This window comes from Scophthalmus maximus, chromosome 16, assembly GCF_022379125.1.
Source record: "Scophthalmus maximus strain ysfricsl-2021 chromosome 16, ASM2237912v1, whole genome shotgun sequence".
NCBI classification, from domain to species: domain Eukaryota; kingdom Metazoa; phylum Chordata; class Actinopteri; order Pleuronectiformes; family Scophthalmidae; genus Scophthalmus; species Scophthalmus maximus.
The window spans coordinates 8,580,526-8,600,864 of record NC_061530.1 but is presented as its reverse complement, the minus strand read 5'-3'; the positions used below and the strand labels follow the sequence as shown (position 1 = coordinate 8,600,864).

Genomic DNA, 20,339 nt, shown 5'->3' with positions numbered 1-20,339 from the left:
CCACGCAGCTCATGTTTTTCCGCCTAGGTTTCCCTCTGGATCCATCCCCATCACTGCAGCGGAGGACGTCCCTTCAAACCACACCAAAGTTCACTTAACACTTAGTGAGGCGTTCATATTCCATAACGCCGCTGCCACGACAAAGACAACAGCTTCAGTTTAAAGCTGTATAAATAAATGTATTGGCAGAACTAATTCCTCAAGTTTTTGCTAATTAACATCTAAATATTATTTTGAAAGAGTAAAAGTTCTACACTTTTAAAAGAAATGTATTTAACTTTTCGAATATTTTCATGACTGTGGGAACCTCGATGAGCACCACTAACAATCCACAGCCGTCAGGATGATTACATTGTCACGGAGAAACACAGAAGGAAACGAGACTGAGCTCAAACGTAAAGTTAAACTTCTCTCCGAGCTTCTGTTGTTGGGTCAGATGTATTCAGTTTATACAAGTATGACTCAGGAACAACCCTGTTAAACGCACTGGCCAGAAAGTAAACACAGAATCAGCTCAGAGTGTTCTGACCAAATATAATGCTTGGGAAGTGCGGGGGAACAGGAATGGGTCCTCGCATTCATGAGCAGTCTCAAAAAAAAAAACAGGAAAAACAAACACAAAACTCTAAAAATCAAGCACACGTTTCAGAGGACCAGCTGCACAGGAGGACTCAGAGCCACCCGCCATTACATTTCTGTGAGTAATTTTCTCCGGCTTGGGACAAATAAAGTTCCATCTTATCTTATCTTAAAAACGTCAGTCTGAATAAGATCAAGTATTGCGTGTGTGTGTGTTTTCCGCTTTAAAATTCGTCATCGGAGCTGAGCAGGAGGGTCTTCTCTGTGTCTCCGCGGGCGCTGACGACACTGTGGGTACGGGAGACGGCCGGCGGTGCCCCCTGCTCTAGCGTGGACTGCTGGGTGTACTGCTGGTAGGCAGGGGAGAAGTTGTGGATGGCGTCCTGGACCATGTCGCCTGGGTTCATCGTCTCCTTCAGGCTGCTGGAGATGCTCTTCATGGGGGCACAGCGGCCTGCGGGAGGGACCAGAGAGTTAAAAAAAAAGAGAAGAAAATAAAAGTGTGTGAGCAGGGTTAAAGGGAGCACAGCAGAAAAAGAAAGTCAGAGAACTGAAAATAAAGGCAGTCAGAAGGCAAAAGGAGTGATTTAGAAGAAAGACAAGTGAAGTAGAGGGTTAAAGGAAAATAGAACAAGGGGGAAACAGAGAGGCGAGGAAGACAGGTGCAGGACGAAGGGAACGTGTGAAAGAAATAAAGAAGAAGGAATGAGGAAGGGCAGATGAGGAAAGAGGAAAAGAAGAGTGGGAAAGGGTCTGATTTAGTGGCGGGAGGAGAGGCGGGCAGAGGACAAGAGGGGACAAAGAATAGAAGAGAGGCATGGGGCATCAGTGATTTAGAGGGCGTTCAACAGGGAGACAAAAGGAGGGAATGGGTGAAAGAGAAATAATGGAAAAAGGAGGTTGTGATTTAAGGAGAGGGAACAGAAAGGGAAAAGGGATTTAAGACGGGAAAGGACAGAATAAAAAAAGGGATAAAATGGACGGGAATGATTCAAACGGACAGAAAATGGTCAAAGGGACAAAATGAAAAGAAAATAATAGGTTTAGGTCAAAAGTACCAAATCGCATTCGAAACCTTGGATAAAAAAAAATGGAGGCAATAACCAGCTAAACAGCAGCATGAACAAGATGGGGGGGGGATTGAGGAGTAAACGCCATCAGTGTGTAACCTACCAAACTCTCCGTATGTAGGAGCAGGTCCTTCATGGTGCAGCAGAAAGAGAAAAGAGAGGAATGAAGATACATGTGTAGAAACAGGGAGAAAAAAACCCCCGACCCAATATGTTTGAAGAAAAAGTGAGTGAGGTGAAACGAAAAAGAATGAGGAGAAAATAATTAAAGGGAGCAGGTTGTTTCTTTTTGAAAAGGAGGTAAAGTGAGGCACAAAAAGCGTTTGGGATCCTAGTTCCTCATTTTGTGCGTCTTCTCACCTTGTGAATCAAGACTTTTGTCCATGTAGACATTGTACGTGAAGGCGTGTCGCAGAGCAAGCGCCGCGAAAAACATCTCAACGCAGATGATGAAGTTCTGGTAACCGGCGGCGACTGTGCCCTCGCCGACGGACACCTCCAGGGAGTTGATCTGGGGAATGGCCCCGCACTTCTCCAGGATGGCCAGCAACATGCCTGACCACAAATGATAGAGACGGAAACTTAATGACGGATAAACTGTAAGTCACGGCACTGCGCGGCGTGTTTGTGTCGCTAAGGCCCGTTCCGTTTACCCTGCCAGAAGGAGAGGAAGATGACCGACTTGACCATGAGGAACTTGAGCATGGGGCTGTACGGGCTGAGCAGCTCCCTCGTGGAAAAGTAGAAGAGGAAGAGGGCGTACAGAGACAAGCTGACTGAGATGTTGTTGATGATGGCTACATACAAGTAACCAGTGGCAACGCTGTGGAAAGAGAAGAAGTGAGAGAGAGGGAGGGATGTTAGTGGTGTTGATTTTGTTCGTATTATCCATTGTTACAGGTCGGGCTGAAAGCCTAAATGCCCCATCAGAGATTAAAGTCTTAGACTGATTAAGGGGGGAGGTGATGATCAGTCTGGGACATTCAATTAATCAAAAAAATTTAAAGGAGAAATCCACAAGTCCACTGCTGTTGTGTTTTTTTTCTCTAAATGTACTGCCATGTATTTACATATTTCTCTCTAGTTAAACATATTAAGATAAATCTGAATCCAGGTTTGGTTGTATAGACTTCCTTCCTTCCTGCCTGCCTCCCCTGGTTGCAGGCACTCACTTGAAGTCTCCGTCCTTGTATTTGCCGTAGGCCTGCAGCACGACAGTGATGACGGCCATGAGCGGCTTGACCACGCAGAACTGCAGAGTGGCCTGCTTGCAGAAGCGCAGGAAGCCGATGGAGTAGGCCTTTCCCCTCAGACAGCAGGTACCGTACATGCAGCTGGACCTGAAGGGACGAAGCTCGGTTTATTCTTACTGGAGCAATGAAAGTCTGTCATTTCCCGTGTCAGTGTTGTAGCAGCAACATTTGCAGGACAGAGCAGGAAAAATTAATATAAGCATAACTGTTTTTAACAACAACAAAACAGTTACAAACACGTATTGTTGAAAGGGGTTTTAGAATAGAATCAATCTGCAGGAGATATCTGAGACTCACTCGATGGGTTTCCCTCGGATCTCAGCCATGATGGCGCTCTCTCCTCCCAGGTACTCGTAGCACAGACTCAGGAAGTTGTAAATCACAAATGCTGGGGAGAAAAACAGGGAGAGAGGGTTGCTTGTTCTTAATCTCCAGGCAGGCTTTCTTTCTATTAACTCCAAACAGGTGAGGGTACGATCCCACCTTAATCTCATGTAGTATTTATTTGATCCAAGTTAAACTGACATGAGACCGAGGGAACATGACAGGCCAGTTTGCATGGGAAAATATTACTATACTATAATGTGAGTTTCAACAGCTGATTCTGTGATTATTTTTCTATCTGAACTGAAGCAGCTAATTGGAATTCCTCCTGTATTTTCCATTTTCTCCTTTTTCTGTCAAAATTTATATTATTTAAAAAAAAAATCGGTTATTAATAATCATACGCTTTCATTTGTTTCTCTAGCCATATCGTTTGCAGAGATATCTTGGAAAATATCTTTTGTCTGACCATATTTTTGTTGACCATGACCCTATGACTAGCGTTGAGTTATTTTGTACACCCACACACACTTTTCCCCACGTGACTGATTTTCCACCTGACAGTCTCTCTCTGACCAGTGGATTATCTCCCTCTGTGCTGCTTCAGTCTGAGGCTGATGACGACCAAGACGCTCATACGAAACACCACCAGGCTAATCCCGTTAACCCCCGAGGACCTTCCTGTCCCTCTGTGTGTGTGTGTGTGTGTGTGTGTGTGTGTGAACGGATGTTCACACACACACACACACACACACACACACAGAAACACACACACACAGACACACACACACACAGATGTGTTTGTGTGACCGTGCATGTGAGTTAAAATAAGCTAATTGTGGCAGGTGTGTATCAGTTACTGTAGTTTAAAAATGTGTTATACAGTAGTGTGTGCCACACTACACACCCCTCCTGTCTGATGTCAGACACCAGTCAGACGATAGAAGATAAGATACCACACATGCCATTCCACCGTGTACACAGTGCTGAGTGATGAGAACTGGTCTGTGTGTCCTGACTGAGTAAACCTCTGTGTCTCAGCTGTTTACCATCACGCTCCTCCACTTCTCCCCGAGGACCCACGTCAGCACCGTGCGTTGCCACAGTGATACGGTGGGCCTATGGCAACTTCACAGCAAGTTTGGATGAGAGAAACTCATTATCTGATGCAGCCATTCCAGTTGATGAGGGAGATCTGTGAGTGCAGTTGCCATGCAACAGGTCTGTCATCCTTGCCAAGGAAAAGATCTGGGCAGGGCTCATCGGCATTGTGGGAAGCGGACGGGACAAACAGGCGGCGGAGAGGGAGGGCGAGAAGTGAAAAAAGGGGGTGAACGGAGGGAAGATGGTGCCAAGAGAGGAGGAGAAGAAAAAAAAAAGGAGGAAGATGCCATCTGCCTGAGGGAGTGATACGACGACCACTGAAAAACACTTCCTGCCAAAAGCAGAACCAATCATCAAGTGCCCCCACTCCACACCCGACATCATCAGCACAGGGGAAGTGTCACGGCGTTCTGACTATTTGTGTCCTGAGCGTCAGGACTGACTGAGGAGAGTGAGGAGCGGAGGCAGTCGGCCGCCTCCCTCACCATCCCCTGATCATTCAAGATTTCAAAGAGCAGCAGCAGGCGGCGTCTATTGTGTTTGCGTCATCCATCGACTGACCAGAGCCGCCAGATCAACATCTCCTTCAACGTCTCAGACCTGACACAAATAAACAAAGTCCATATTCTAAAGGAGTCGAGCTGCAGTGATTCCCAGTGTTTACGTCCCCGGTGCTAGATTCCAGACACATAAACTCAACTGAATAAAACCACATGTCTGAGATACGTATGCATTGAAATTAGTTGATTACAAAAATACCATGGTTGATGGAAACTAAAAACGATGTGGGAATTAAAAGCAGCTCCGTCCCAAACACATGTAGACAGTTTTAAATCAGTGTGCCAATTCTGAAACCTTTAAAAAGTTATGAGTGAAACATTAAATAACAAAACAATAGTTTAGCATTCAACCAATGACTAACATCTTCCAAGGTGAAATTCAAGGCTCATTTCGTGCCTCAAAGTCACAGAGGAGAGAGCTGGATTTTTTTTCAATAAAAATGACTAGCAGAAGATACAGACTTCAATTCTGCCGTGCGATATAGAAATGAGACGACCCTGAATTCAAAATGTATCAAACGGGTAAACACAAACTCAAAAGTGCAGCAGAAAAGGCAGGAATTTAATAAGGGTGAGAGGGCACTCGCTGCAAAATAGACATTCACCACGTGAATATGGGTGGAATCATTTTTCAAGCACGGACAAAATCAAAATGTGTTTCAGCAGCGCAACAGGAGAAGTCGCCCACAGTGAGGTGGATGTTAAACGATAACTTCTATCAGAACAAATGCCATTCAGTGTGAATCATAAGACGCCAGAGTTTTAGCCTTGATAGACAATAGGTGCGAATATTAACTACATATGGTCGTATAAGTGCCATTTTTACATACAGTACTGTGGAAAGGCTTTGGCTATTTTAGTGCAGCTAAGCTGCCGACAGAGGTGCGTCATTACCCTCATAGCAGTCCCTGACGGTGTCAAAGTACATGTAGTACTGGTCATTGGTGAAGAAGAGGAGGCTGAGCCAGGAGTCAAAGGCGTAGATAGGCACGATGAAGAGGATCCTCACAATGTGGCGCTGCTCCCTTGGCGAGCTGTAAAAGCGTAGATGCATGTAGATCTGGAGAAGACAGGAGAGACATATGAAACGCCGAAAGATTAAGTGTTGAACATAAGCTAAATAGACTTTTTTGTGAATAAAGTGTCAAACTACAAATGGTAAAACAGTTTTTTCCATAAGGTAGATACAGACACTTGCAGATATACTTGCAGATATATCTGGCTGAAAAACACGTTTTTCAGCCAGATTTCATACAGGCTTTTTATCCACCTGGGTCAAGTTTCACCCTGGCGTATGAGTGTGTGAGTGTGTGTGTGTGTGTGTGTGTGTGTGTGTGTGTGCGCGTGTGTGTGTGTGTGTGTGTGTGTGCGTGTGTGTGTGTGTGTTTGTGCTCCGTATCCAAAACACCTGCGGAGGGATGTTGCCATGCAACCCCTGCTCTTCTCTTGGCCTGAGCAGATGTGTGTGTTTTCAGGATCACATCACCTGTGCACAACACACACACACTTGTCCACCACAACCAGTTTACATCTTTGCGACCAACTTCCTCAGAAAATCTCGTCTGCTGAGTGAACAAAACTGTTTCACTCACTTTGAGTAAATTTTAAAAACCTGACGATTTGCACTCCTCCCTCATCGCGCGCTGTTTGGGAGTCGTTACCTGGTGACAGGTGAGGATGAGCGCGGTCCACACAAAGAAGCCAGACACAGCCTGTGCTGCGGGAGTCATGAGGAAGATGGGCGGCTCCGAGTTCAGCCGCGGGGCTTCCGGGAGCCATGAGATGTTGGGGCCCATTGGAGCGTCTGTGGGTGCTGGGCTGGGCGCAGCGGCCAACGGAGAGTCTTCTCCCAGCCTCTCTGAGAGTGGCACGTCTCGCCTCCACAGCCTCAACATCTGGAGGTGACACAGAGGACAGGTCAGACGAGTTGTTTACATTTATTAGTGACTGAAACTCTTTTCAACCAGTGAGACGGCTGTGACACAATCCACAAAGTATGAACATCCACATCCACAATTAATCATCAACCTGGAATATCGATCACACATTTCGTTATCAATTCAACGTGTAATCTGAGCTAGGAAGCCAGATATACACAGCCACACAGTAGGTCAACATTTCACCATGAGTCAAGAATGTGCGTGTGATAATTATAGTTAAAGTTATACAGTAGTATTAGTGTTGCATTATATTACAAACCACAGACTGCACCTGAAAGTGTTTTGTAAAAGCTTCCAAAACCTGTTTTAAGGTGTATTTCCCCACCACTGATATTCACACATCTTTCCACATCTGACCAGTGATTCAAACATGAATCAACCGCCGACAGCTCGACTAAATTCAAGCGGAGAATGAACCAGAAGCGTCACATATGCTGCTGCTGCTGCGTCCAGACTACACGCAGCTCCTGAAGACGACAGGACTTGGATTGGCCAGAGGACACGTTACATAAGCCGCAGCGTGTCAGCGTCTGTACGACGACAATGTCATGTTCTCAGGGCGCATCTGTTCTTCGCGAGCACTGACAGACGGTTGCCATGTTGCCATGATGGAGCTTGGGGGAGACGGAGACCTTGATGTTGTTGAAGTGGATTTAGGGGTGCTCATACAAACAGTTCACACACACATACACACACACACAATGCGAGACACAAGCAGAGATTGAAATAATAAAAGAGAACACGCTTAAAATGGCGAATGACTGACAAAGATAGTGACACCTATTATGTCTAGTAGGCAGAGTAGCATGGCAACTGAAAGTCACGTAGCACACAGAACAAATAGTGCAGACAATGACAGGCTGACATTATGCTGACCCCCCTCCTCACACACTCTCTCACACTCACACACACACACACACACACACACACAAAAGCCTTTTTGAACAAAGCTAATTATGTTAACAAAACGTAATTGAATTTGGTGGTTCGATTAAACAGATTAGGCTGCTTTCATGCATTCATATGTTCAATTAAGACAATAATGGTTACCTGTGTGTGTGTGTGTGTGTGTGTGTGTGTGTGTGTGTGTGTGTGAGAGAGAGAGAAACAGCAGGTCATATGTATTGGTTTGCCAGTGATCAGCAGATCCAAATGTCAACGAGAAGAAGTGAAGGCATCAGCAGCAGCCACACACACACACAGACACACACACGAATACAATACCAATGTCAGTGAAATGACAGTGTTGGAGCGAAGGGACCTCTGTGAGGGTCTCTCTCTCACACTCACACACACACACACACACACACACACAAAGAGGAATACTATATGAGAAGGGCAGGGGGTCAGTTATACAGCAGAGCAACAGATGGGCAGGGGGTGATGGGGCAACACGTTGATCATTCACAATAAGACACGATATGTCTCTCAGACCAACCGGATTATCATACAGACACAGTTGACTTTGACAGTGATCTTCATGTTTGCTCGGGGGGGATTTAATAAGTTTGAATTATGTGGAAATGACAAACAAGTGACGCGTGAAACAGCACAAGCCTGAGAAGACTCACCGTCACCAGCTGACGGACGGACCTGGTGTGGAAGCCTGCAGTTGAGAAACACTTTTATTAGTCGGGTAAATGACGACTTTGTGAATGTCCTCGCGTGTTTTCTCTCGCGACTGGACTCACCTGGCAAAACGGGCTCCTGCGTTTAAACTCGCCTCCTCCTGGACTCCGCGGGACAAGGTGACGGAGCGGAGACGAAGCCAGCACACGGCCCTGGCTCTTCCTCAGAGCCGCGCCGCTGCTCCCCGGACATCCATGTTGAGCCCTCGGCGCACCGCCCCCCGTCGACCTCCGCGTCTCGCACAACTCAACTCTCACCGCTGAAGTCGGAGTCTCGTGTTCAAACCGCCGCCACGCTGCACCTGTAAGCAGTCCTTTCTGTCCGCGAGCGGTGTTCTGATAAGAAAGTGAGTGAGTCACACTCCGCTCCTGCTCCGACTCTCCGCCGACTTCACAACAATCCCCCTGTCGGATTACCCGCAGATCAGACTGACCCCGCCCCCCGCCCCGCTCCGCGAGGACAGGGCGGCTCGGCCAATCATACGCCGTTCGACACGGAGAGGAGGCGGGGTTTGTCCAATGAGCACTGAGCATGCGCGGGTCTATTCCTGGTGCCTGGTGAAGAGTGAACGCTGCTCCTATACACACAAACACGTACACGCACGCGCACACACGCACGCACACACGCACACGCACACACACAAAGTAATGAATTGTTTGTTTACGGCCTCCTGTCCTAAGTCCTGTCAAGTCAGCAAATTATACCATAATAATAAGTGGTCATATTTGTAAACGTTTAGTACAAGATAATTCATGTAAGGCGTTATTTTATCTGTACTTTCAAGGCCTGTAGCTGTAAGTTGCCTTGACATTTCGTGTTTCCCTTAGCTTTTCATTATTGCAGTATACTGGTCCATTAGAACATTTAGATCAGACTATAGAAAGATACATATGTTGTTTTCAAACATTGAAAACTTTTAATAGCTTTTGGTTTTAGGTTAGTCAGAAATGACTTAGGAGGGTGTGGGGTTATCTTGTTACATTCTATTGAAATAAATGATGGTGGCTGTAGGTCCTATTACAATACTCTAGTAGTTAGTCGTGCTATTGAACTAAAACTGTACAGTATCAGAGCCCTGGCACTGCAGGTGAAGCTAAATGGAATGTGGCCAGTTATAGACATTTTTCACAGGAGCCATTTTATCTGTTGCCAATGTCTATAGAAAAAAAACTTAAACTGCAGAAGAGGTTTAATACATTGGGTTAAATTATTCTAAAATAAATATTATACAAATATATACCAAAATAAATTAGTGTTATTCTGAATTAAGACGATGAATGACATAAATATACTGCCATCAAGTAAAACATACAATCTGAAGTCTGTATGAGCTGTGTATATTTTTTATTGATTCAGAAAATATACACAAATATCATAGTAATAAAGTTGAAGCATGGTAAAGAAATGTACAGGACCTCCTTCCCGTTGGTGCCTGTCTGTCCACACTGATAGGCCTGGGTCAAAACATTCAAAAAAATATTTGCAAGAACCGTTCAGTCATTGCCTGCCACAGCGGAAAACCACTTCTGGGAGACTCTAAAGGTTTTTGCTGCACTTTTTGACGCAGGACTCTCAGGAGCTAAACAGAACTCCTCTCCAGCCTCATTTTTATCTATCTGTTACATTCTGGTAAAAGGTATATACACATTTTACATTTTTTATAAAACAAAACAAAAATGGAGGCCGTAAAGAACCAAAATACAAATGTAACACCGGTGTTGTCACCAAGATCTTATAATGTTCTCACGTCTTCTTGTACCTGGAGTTATGCGCTGAAATAAGGCTTTGTCATATCGTACAATCATCGCGGCTCTCTCTTCCTCCTGTCGTCTACTCAAAGATGTCTCATTACTCTTCCTTCTGTTTTTTTATTGTTTTTCTTTTATACATTCAACCAGCATGTTCTCCTCATCAGTCATTAAACTTTGAACTGAAAGGTCATCACATCCGTGGGCGATTCATCAACAGACACTTTACCCACCTCTGCCCCTCATTTCCTCAGATTCTCTAAAGCAGAGCTAAAGGCAAAACAAATACTTAAGACATTAACGCGCAGACAGACACTGACATTTACTGACAAAAAGCAGCCTTGCTCCAAATTCAGTACAGACTCAGTCGTCCCCTCCTTCTGATCCCACCCCAAGTCCATTTTTAAGCCTTCTCTCGTCACATCTATTATAGGCCTAAATAACCTTTATGTCTGTGTTCATCTCCATAGTTGTATATATATTAATTTATAGTCAAGAACACCACAAGCAGCAGATGTAGCTCTCAAACATTAGCAGGTTGATTGTAGATTTCTTTTTTTATTCTATTTAAACACAGGTGTAAACCACATAATAATTGAAATTTAGTCCATTTTGTGCACGTTAATGGTTTTCATTTTACATTTTTTTTTGCAATTTGAGCCTCTGAGTCGCTGGGCAGGTGAAGGTGAGTGAAGAAGGGGCGGGACCTGTGTGTTGTTTCACCCCCCCCCCCCCCCCTCTTTTTCCGTCAGCACCCCGCAGAAAGCAGTTCCAGCCGAGAGTTCAGTTTCTTCTCACTGGGGTTCCACCATCTCCGTGTTTTGTTCAACACTGAGCATGCGCACACAGCACTGACAGACACACGGACGCCCCCGCCCCTCCTTTAAGGTGCCTCCTCTTCCTCCCACTCTTCTTCTCCTCCTCCACTCACTCAAGTTTTTCATTCATCCATTTGAAAAGTAAAGGGTATTTGATACCCTGCAGCTGCTGAAGCACAGGGGACAAAACAAGGAGGAGAAATGTTAGTTTTTGCGTTAACCTGAAGGATAAAACATGAGACTGTTTTCCCACACTGGTTTGTTCCAAGTGAATATCCCCCAAAAACTTAGCGATTTTTTTAAACCACAAATATTCTGTATGTATTTTGTGCTCCCATATGTTTTGTGTCTTCATTGTGAGGTTAGTTTTGATTTTTCATTTTCTTGCACCAAAATTCAAGTTATTTGAAAAAATGATTAATGTTGTACCTCATTTTTATCTTCAGCTATTCTAAAAGCAAAATGTCCTCTCTGCTTTTTCTCTTTTGTTGCTTTGAATCAGAGATTTATCTCTTCATCGCTCTACCTGGAGGTCACCTAGGACAAAACTGTTGACGCAAGTTCTCTTTGTCTTTGTGTGTGTGTGTGTGTGTGTGTGCGTGTGTCACACACACGTGTCCGTACCTGCCGCTGACCTACAGGCCAGCCAGGATGAACTCACTTTGCCAGATGTTCAAATGGCACACTGACCTGAGTGTGGATGGAAAGATGAGAAGCTTGAAGCAGAACAAAGGGAGAGGACAGACACCAGCAGAACACACTCTGTTCATGCTTTTCCTAGTTCTTGATTTATGACCTGACTTTAGTTCTTTGTGCTTTTTACGTCAGAATGTGGCCATTTGTGATCGGTTAGACGCCTCACAGAGACGCACACAGAAACAAAAATGATACGAAAGGTGGACCCACAAAGAAACAGAGGCATAGCAATTGATGAAAGGTTTGAACCAGGAGCAGAAGTGTTATTTACTGGTGCAGTCAGTTCACTGAATAGAATTGAAGTAACTCCACAGTCAGTGTGGACATTGAAAAGGTCACTGCTGCAGGATGCCGACATGATCCCAGATAAATGAAGAAGAGCTGGAGAGAGTCCAATTACAAATCATGAAGAGGCAGTGCGACACAAGGATCATGCCTTGGCAGATTATTCCTTTTCATATTATAATGTATTTTATACGAGTCTTAGACTGCACAAGAACAAAAACGCATCCTGTCAATAACCTACTGGTAATTACGAGTAGATTATGAATGAATTTCCCAGCTCAGATTTTTCCAATTTGGCATCACGGATTATGAATTTGTTAATGAAAATCCCTTTGATGCATTTTTGTCACACAAAAAACAATGAATGCTACATAAGAAAAGTGGTAAATCTGTGCCGCAGTATATTTATGGTTGAGCAAGCCATCCGAGGTTTGTTGAAAAAAAAAAAAAATATCCACAAAAATTTTAAATTCTAAATGATGTGTTATAGGGGAAAAGTCAGGGGGATCGCTGTGGACATTAGCATAAGATATCTGGGAACTATGAACTTATTATTGAGATATTTCAGTCACCATCATTGTCTTTAAATGTTACACGCTGCACTAAATCTAAAGAATATAACCTCGATGAGAGGGCTTTATTGCACTAGTGGGAGGCAACTGATGTGCACGCGTGTGCGGCTACTCCCTCTACACATCACAGTCGTCCTACCTGTGATGCAGTGATGCGTGATTGGTCGAGGCGTGCGGTGAGGTCAGACGAGGAGACGTTGGCGGGGGCGCCGCGGTGAAGCCTCATGGCCACCTTCCTCTCTCGCTCGGCCCGTTCTGCTCTCCCTGCCTGAGGAGAGCGGTTACCTGCGCACGCACACAGACAGAAACTTAAGCTATAAGCTTTGATGCCGTTCCAGATGTTTTTCACGGCTACCTCCAGACATCCAAAACCCAAAGTACATGCTGACCTGACTGCTGGACGACACGTGTGGCCGGAGTGGAGGGAGCGGCAGCGTCTGCCTCGTTCCTGACTCTGTTTGCTGCTGACGCGTTCGGACCAGGCGGCAGAGCTCGACCTCCAGCTCCTCTCTGGCCTCCTCCTGCTCGCTCCTCCCCTTCTTTTCCCTCCCTCCTCTCCCTCTCTCCCTCCTCTGCTGTCCTGCCGGCCCCCTGAAGCACAGAAGGACAGTCGAGATGTGACAGGAAGCACGCATAGTCCAAAAAAAACGTTGACCTCCGAGCTAGAGTTGCTTTGCCAAAGCATGACACTCACAAACTTCAGCATGTTCCAGTCAAAGACGTAGTCGTAGGAGAAGCCCTGTCTGTGGAAAAGGTTCCTGAAGAGCTGCCTCAAGTAAGAGTAGTCCGGCTTGTCGTCGAATCGCAGGGAGCGACACAAATTCAGGTAAGTGGAGAACTCAGCTGAAAGGCAAAAAAAAAAGAGATACGTGGATTTTGAGCCGGGTGAGGTGTGGTTAGGTTCAGGTACATTCTATTGCTGATGGCAAAGTCTCATATTTACTTACAGGGGTATCCCTTGCAGAGCACCTCAATGGGGGTGGACATTTTTTTCTCGCTGATGCGCTCATACTTCTGCCTCTTGGTGGCAGCCTTGAGCCCCTGCCAGGGCAGAGAGCCAAGGTTGAAGTACATGAGAACGTAGCCTAGGGACTCCAGATCATCTCGCCTCGATTGCTCTGTGGAGGAAGAGTCAGAATAGAGAGGAGAGGAGAGAATGACAAAAAAAGTTTGTGAAGGGAGAAGAGGAAAAGGAAGAGGAGGAGACCAAAAATGAGGTAGAAGGTAAACGGAGAAGGAAAGAGACAAACATAAACCGCGACAGGTGTATCAGAACACACGCCTCACCGATGCCCAGATGGGTGTTGATGGAGGCGTAGCGGGCGGTGCCGGTGAGGTTCTTGTTCTCACGGTAGGGGATGTGCTGGTGCGTTCGTGCATCGCGGTACTTCTTGGCCAGGCCGAAGTCGATGATGTAGACCAGGTTGCCCTTCTTGCCGAGCCCCATCAGAAAGTTGTCGGGCTTGACGTCTCTGTGAATGAAGTTCTTGGAGTGGATGTACTCAATCCTACTGATCTGCAGCAGGACAACAGATGGAAGGTTTGAGTTGGGATCAAAGGAACATGTTGGTGTTCATGTAATAATGCAATTGTTTTTAAAATCTTTTTTTTAAACAGATGCTCTAAGACATCCAAGACCTGACAGTCCGCCACTAAAACATGTTCTTTGTGTTATTACTAAAATCAAAACCAGAGGACATGAAATCAAACAGATGGGCAATGAAAACGAGCGTTGAAGTGGAGTTGCCTTGAATGTCTCAACAAGGAGGATTACCACATGCAGATATTATAATTTTTGACAAACAGAAAAGGATCGCATCTTTCCAAGTATGTCATTCAGGTATCGATGGCTCAGTCAGTAGTGTAGTTTATGTCTCTTTACTGGTAGAGTTGCCACCGTGCAAGTCTTTATATTTCCACTGTTTGATCTAAAACTGAAAGTGAGTTTCCAAAGGCCACAACTCTCATTGCCTGTTGAAATAATAGACGAGTCACTGGTATTGATCTATAACCCCGTCAGCATGTCTGCAGATATATAGGGGTCATTTCATGTTATGAGACAGTTAAAGTCTTAGTTATTGCCCCTGTAGAGGAAAGGAGAGGAGAGGAGAGGAGGTCAGAGTGGCCGAGAGAAAATGGGACGAAAAGAACAAATGGGGCAGTTGTAGACTTAACACTGACATATGACGGATTTAAAAAATGCTGATAAAAGACACGACTGGCTGACCTATGCGTCGAGGATTAGGCCGCCTCGTGGAGCCTCCGCGTCCTAGATTGGAATTGAATTATACGGAGGAGCTGAATGTTTCTGAACTTAATGAGGGGATAAGCTTTGTTTCCAGCCAGGAAACAAGCTTCCGAGGTTTATACGAGAATTATTCTCCAAATTCAAATCCTCTGTAGTTGCCGTCTAAAAATAGAGACATGCTTTTTCTTGAAAACCGTACAATTGTGCATTACCTGCAAACGAAGGTGAAAGTTTAGTTAGCAGTATTTAATGTGTTTGGAATTGCACGATTTTAACTGGTACATTTTAATTATCTATAATTCAGTTTATCTGTTTTCTACTCCGCCTTGAGGAACCCCTTTATAAACACCCGGAGAACTCTTTAAGAGTGTAGTTCCTGCTGAGGCACAGTGTGGCGAGCCTCCAGAAGAAGCCCAGACGAACTCTTATGTTTTATGTTCTTATGTTTCGCAGCGTGGACCGCAGCCAGTCAGTCTGCCTCACCATCTGGTCGGCCAGCAGCAGGACCGTCTTCAGACTGAACTTGCGGGAGCAGAAGTTGAACAGGTCCTCCAGACTGGGGCCGAGCAGCTCCATTACCATGACGTTGTAGTCGCCTTCGGCTCCGCACCACTTAATAGACGGGATTCCCACTGTTGGGAGGAGGAGCAGGAGCAGGAGGAGGAGGAGGGGGAATCAGAGAGTTAGGGCAAACAGATAGTGCATCATAACAGATGGGGGAGACATTTCATGTCCAATTATAATTTCTTTTGTGACTCACAACTTTTCTGCTTCATTTGATGATTTCAAAAAATGGTTATTAGACACTCAAACATGTCATTATCTGGAGAAGTGGTCTGGCTGTGTTGTGGTTTTATCATTTGTTTTTATTTTTGTATTTTTTTTCCTGTCCAATTTCAAAAATTGTTGTCTGTATATTTGTTTTGTTTTGTTGTTTATGTGCTTTTGCTTGATACGCCTATGTATATTGATTTACAAATCATTTGTGTCTTCCATGTGGCTATATGCATTTGTCAATGTTTTCAATATGTCATACAGGTATGTCATTGATATATCAATTATGTATGCTATGTGTCTGTATTTGTGCTTCTGTGTTTTTTTTATACATTTTTCTGCATGTTATTTCTATGATTTTCTCCATCAACCTGCAGCAGATGCATTTACATTTGAATGTTGGACTACGCATGTTAATTAATGTGCATTGTCCCTTTACATTGATAAACAAACAAAAAAACATGGCTACATTATTTAAACAATTTATACTCCCTAATCACTTTTTGCAAACTGTTTGTCTTTGCTTCTCTGCTTGCTTGTATATTACAATTATATATGTCAATATTATTATTACGATGTCAGTAGCTAGTGGTGATAACACAGTTACCACTATATATTACCTTGCTTTATTCATGTATGACTATACTTTGTTACTACTATATTGTTATTACTATAGTTTTACATCATATGTGACATCATAATATTGCATTTAAATTTCATGAACATTACATAGTAGTGGATAATGAATGTATAAATTGTACTGCACATAATACATAACACTTCAAGAAATTACTATACCTATTCCTGTTATTATTCATACTAATAATCATATATATCACACATCATGGCTACTGAACTCACTTCTGGGTTTTTTATCTCTATAATTTCCTTGTTTAAGGAAAAGTTCTTGAAAATAAAGGTGTTATTTTATTTAAGATATATATCTGTGTTACTGCCTCATAGTCGGTGTTGCTGTAATTTCCATCCGGAGATCAATAGAGTCTTGTGAATCCATCATCAACATGCCACACTTAAAAACACCCCTCAACACCTTTCAACAGCCACGTTGAGTAGCCGTACCACTGAATAATATTGCTCAACAACTGTATATGATTGACATGCTCTTTAATTCCAGTCTCTCAGTGACCTGGAATGACCTCAGATGTCCTCTAATGCCTCCTACACAACTGTATCCTCCCATCAGCAGCCCTGAACACCCATTACTGCACCTACAACTCTTTGTTTTCCTCTTAATGAAGCTTTCAAACCCCTAAAAACTCTTTTGTGCGCCTCACCTCCGCCCTGCATCATCTTGTAGAACTTGCTCTCAATGTGGAGCTGTGGATGTTTGGTCTTCACACATTCCAGTTTGATGGCGACCTCCTCTCCTGTGGCAATGTTGGAACCTGACGGGAGAAAGAGCAGGGATGCGGTGACAACGTATGAGCGGCTCCTGAGGCGACCGGATGCCTTTCCCCTGTGAAGTTTAAATGTGAGATTGAATAATCACAGAAAAAAAATAATAATAATACACACTCACCGAGGTAAATATCTCCAAAGGATCCACTCCCTATCTTCCTCCCGAGGCGGTACTTGTTCCCCACCCTCAGCTCCATGGCCTCTGAGCGTTTCAACTCACTGAGGGGGTAAACACACACGCATGCAGATACAAACACACACACGCAGAGCTATCATCAATCACTGACGATCAATGGAGTAAAAGGACACTGTGGTGCAAAGCTGCAGACTTTAGACTCAAAGCTATGCGAGCCCTGGAGTGCTGCTGTATCGTGGAATACAATTCAAACTGGAAAAATAACATCAACCGGAGAGAGGAGAAGGACTGGAATCACTGCACATCAGCGAGCCAAAACGGTGACATAATGCTGCCTGGGTTGAATCCCTGGAACCAAGAAGGAAAGATGCTGCTCATTTCCAGCCATAGAGTGACTCAATGTGGCTCAAGGCTTAGTGGAAGCAAAGTACACTGGACGTAAATTGCAACAGCCCTGCTCCTGCCGGCCGTGTGTGGTTGCGTCTAGGGTCATCATCATCACGCCTTTCGGAACGTGAGAGGTTATAAATTCTGCCCTCCCCGCAAGACAACAACAATGTGGGCCACTGAAGTGTTTGTTGAGTGCATGGGGAAAAGGTGAGGGCAAGGAGGAGCAGAGCGTGTAGTTGTGTAACATGATTAATTCTGAGCTGCAGGGCGGGTAGGGGGAGTGGGGTTGGCAGGAGGGGGGGGGGGGCACAGGATCAGCATCACACACACTCTTCCCAAAGCACTTCAAACGAGACCCCGTATACAAACGATTTGCATACACCCCCCAAATTTCGGACCGGAGGCCCCTGACAGAATCAGGCCCCTGACAGAATCCGAATGAGTCATGTTTTCCTCACCCAGGCCTCGTCTGTCTGAGAAGCCACGGAGGGCTTCTTTCTACAGAGGTTACGATTGACGGGCCAGTTTTGGCATTGCACTAAACGCTGACTAAGTTCTTCTTCTTCTTTTTTTTTTTTTTAGAAGTCACAGCTGCATTGTTGGCCCTGGACGCAGCCCATCCACATCCACACCAGTGCAGGGGAAAATAAGGCAGAGCCAGCCACCGCTGCACATCAACCAAACCCTTCACCTCAGCTTTCTCTCCAGACCCATTCCTTCCCTCCGCCCCCAGAGCTGCTGTGCTGTCAGTGTTACAAAACAGAGACACACTATTGCTGCAAAGGACTGCAAAAAAAAAAAAAAAAAAAAAAAAAGCATGCAGGAAGGAAAAAAAAAAAAAGCAAGACGTGATATTGTCAGAGAATACTTCATGCAGTTGCCCCAGATACAACGAGAGAGCGGGAAAAAAAGGGGGGGAAGGTGCTGAATGTAAAACACACACACACACACACACACACACACACACATTTCATCCCTCACTGACCAGTAAATGTGGTAATAATTCCCATAACCACACCCTCCTTACTGGACCCCTGAACAAGCAAGCCCCCTCACACACCCCAAGACCAACAGGACTCTCTCTCTCTCACACACACACACACACTCCAGACACCTTGACTGCCCACCCCCCCCCCCCCCTCCGCCCCCCCTCCTCCTCACCGGGTTGCGTTCAGGCTCCGCGGTCGCCCCGGCTCTACCTCACTCAGGACCCTGGACAGCGATGCACCGACGCGGCTGCGGGCGGCTCATAACCTCGGAGATGTGTGACCTCAAGTCCCGCTTCCGAAAAGGGAAAAAAACCCAAAACCCCCCAAAACACTCCCTCTCGCCCTCCGCTCCGAAGAACACGACGCACACGGCCGATCAGCCGAAACCCTGGACGACTGGGAAAGATTCCCACTGTCACGATTATTGTTATTATGTTTAAAAGAGGAGAAACATGAAGGTCCTTATCTCTCTTCTCGGGCTGCTGTTCTCTCTCTCTCCCCTGCACTCACACACCTCCACCCATCTCTCTCTCTCTCTCTCTCTCTCTCTCTCTCTCTCCCCGACACCATTGACAATCTCGATGATGTCATCCGGAGACTTGCAGATGCCCGGATTGTCTTAAAGCCGCCGCTGCAGGGACGGAGCTCACGAAGTGCTCACCGATCTCACCGATCACACCAACAAGCACGACATGCATTTGTCTAATGAATACATGTGTTTTTTAAGGGATCGGAAACGCCCACTGACCTGTGTGACCTGCCCCTTCGCGTGCTCCTGGCAACAACAACAACACTTAATCGGCTGCTTCACACTTCATTTATTCTTTCAACGTGTTTGCACGAGGTTGTTTCTGAGACTTTTTCCGTTCTTCATCGTCGAGCAAGAACCAGCGCAGACAGGAGTTGAATCTCGCCGCCTCCTCGACAATGTGAGGGCTATAAAAGCGCCACTAAGTTTGAGAGTCTGAGTGTATGAGCTGAATTTCGCCCCGGCTCATGTCGTGGCTGGAGTTACTGTGCGAGATCAAACCTGCCATCAAAGGAGGCTCGACACGGCTCTGCCTCCCTTGGTGAAGAGAAATATATCCAATCGGAGTTGAGTTCCTTGCTGTTGTCAGGTAGAATCCTGTATCGCTGACAAAGTTAAAAGAAAGTTGAAGGGAGTGCTAGCCTAGTCTGACATTTAGACCAATCAGAGCCCACCTGCCAGTGACACGATGACATGTCGTGTAGCAAGCAGGGCCGGATCGTGGTCCCGTGAGGCCCCCGGGGGGCTCCCCTTTTTTTTGTTTGAGGCCCTGCCCCGCCGCCGCAATGGAACCACAATTCGGTTCGGCAAAGCATGACGCCACCACATTCAAAGTGAACGAGAAGCGTCTCCGTTGAAGCCTCCAACGCGTACACACGAGTCCACTATAAGTGCTGCGGGGCCCGGGGACGCCAGTGGTCAGCTCCTGCTTTAAGCACAGAGGGCCCCGGGGCACAACACCAACAATGGAGGGCCAGGAGGATATACTACAATATGTACTATGGAGATTAACATTCTAGCTACAAATAAAGAATAACGGAAGACCATCTCCAAAACTCAATATAATAGAGAAGTCGCAGGCTTGGCAGCTCGATTGCAGCGGGATGCACTTAAAAAAAAAAAACTTGGTGTGCGCAAGTGCCTGCAGGCTAGTTGCATCGTCTGCCTCCTCAGTGAAACTACCCACCAGCCGCCACCGTCTCCTAATGCTGCAAGAGACAAGGTAAACGGTTGAGCATCAAGTCAACTGAGAAAATGTGGAATAAATCAGAAGTAG

At 45.5% G+C, this 20,339-nt stretch overlaps 2 protein-coding genes across 5 annotated transcripts; both read right to left on the bottom strand.

Annotated features, from left to right (window-relative positions):
* Positions 1-396: 396 nt before the first annotated feature.
* On the bottom strand, positions 397-9,007 carry tmem184ba (transmembrane protein 184ba). Of its 2 annotated transcripts, XM_035613934.2 has the most exons (9): positions 8,522-8,664; positions 8,402-8,436; positions 6,552-6,785; positions 5,785-5,950; positions 3,200-3,290; positions 2,822-2,989; positions 2,303-2,472; positions 2,010-2,204; positions 397-1,033 (listed from the first exon to the last, which is right to left on the bottom strand). In XM_035613934.2, exons 3-9 carry the CDS (start codon positions 6,783-6,785, stop codon positions 804-806), a joined length of 1,254 nt encoding a protein of 417 aa, XP_035469827.1. In that variant the 5' UTR covers positions 8,402-8,436; positions 8,522-8,664; the 3' UTR covers positions 397-803. The 2 variants fall into 2 exon arrangements, with proteins under 2 accessions (XP_035469827.1, XP_035469826.2); XM_035613933.2 differs by lacking the exon at positions 8,402-8,436 and having other exon boundaries at positions 8,522-9,007.
* A 779-nt stretch (positions 9,008-9,786) lies between these two features.
* On the bottom strand, positions 9,787-19,514 carry csnk1e (casein kinase 1, epsilon). 3 transcript variants are annotated; one of them, XM_035613936.2, is made up of 11 exons: positions 19,283-19,514; positions 17,141-17,238; positions 16,896-17,006; positions 15,310-15,458; positions 13,866-14,094; positions 13,526-13,696; positions 13,273-13,421; positions 12,968-13,169; positions 12,718-12,863; positions 11,650-11,715; positions 9,787-11,194 (listed from the first exon to the last, which is right to left on the bottom strand). In XM_035613936.2, the coding sequence occupies exons 2-10, from the start codon at positions 17,214-17,216 to the stop codon at positions 11,683-11,685; spliced, it is 1,266 nt and encodes a 421-aa protein (XP_035469829.1). In that variant the 5' UTR covers positions 17,217-17,238; positions 19,283-19,514; the 3' UTR covers positions 9,787-11,194; positions 11,650-11,682. The 3 variants fall into 3 exon arrangements, with proteins under 3 accessions (XP_035469829.1, XP_035469831.1, XP_035469830.1); XM_035613938.2 differs by having other exon boundaries at positions 9,787-11,191; XM_035613937.2 differs by lacking the exon at positions 19,283-19,514 and adding an exon at positions 18,707-19,219.
* Positions 19,515-20,339: the final 825 nt, after the last annotated feature.

Coding starts and splice junctions, on each gene's coding strand:
- tmem184ba (XM_035613933.2), bottom strand. CDS start 8,992: ATGCTCAGTGCTCATTGGACAAACCCCGCCTCCTCTCCGTGTCGAACG. Junction 5,951..6,551: donor TCATCCTCACCTGTCACCAG/GTAACGACTCCC, acceptor TGTCTTCTCCAG/ATCTACATGCATCTACGCTT. Junction 2,205..2,302: donor CTTCCTCTCCTTCTGGCAGG/GTAAACGGAACG, acceptor ATTTGTGGTCAG/GCATGTTGCTGGCCATCCTG.
- csnk1e (XM_035613936.2), bottom strand. CDS start 17,216: ATGGAGCTGAGGGTGGGGAACAAGTACCGCCTCGGGAGGAAGATAGGG. Junction 12,864..12,967: donor ACGTGTCGTCCAGCAGTCAG/GTCAGCATGTAC, acceptor GTGCGTGCGCAG/GTAACCGCTCTCCTCAGGCA. Junction 11,716..12,717: donor CACGCATCACTGCATCACAG/GTAGGACGACTG, acceptor ATCCACACTCAG/GTCAGTGTGCCATTTGAACA.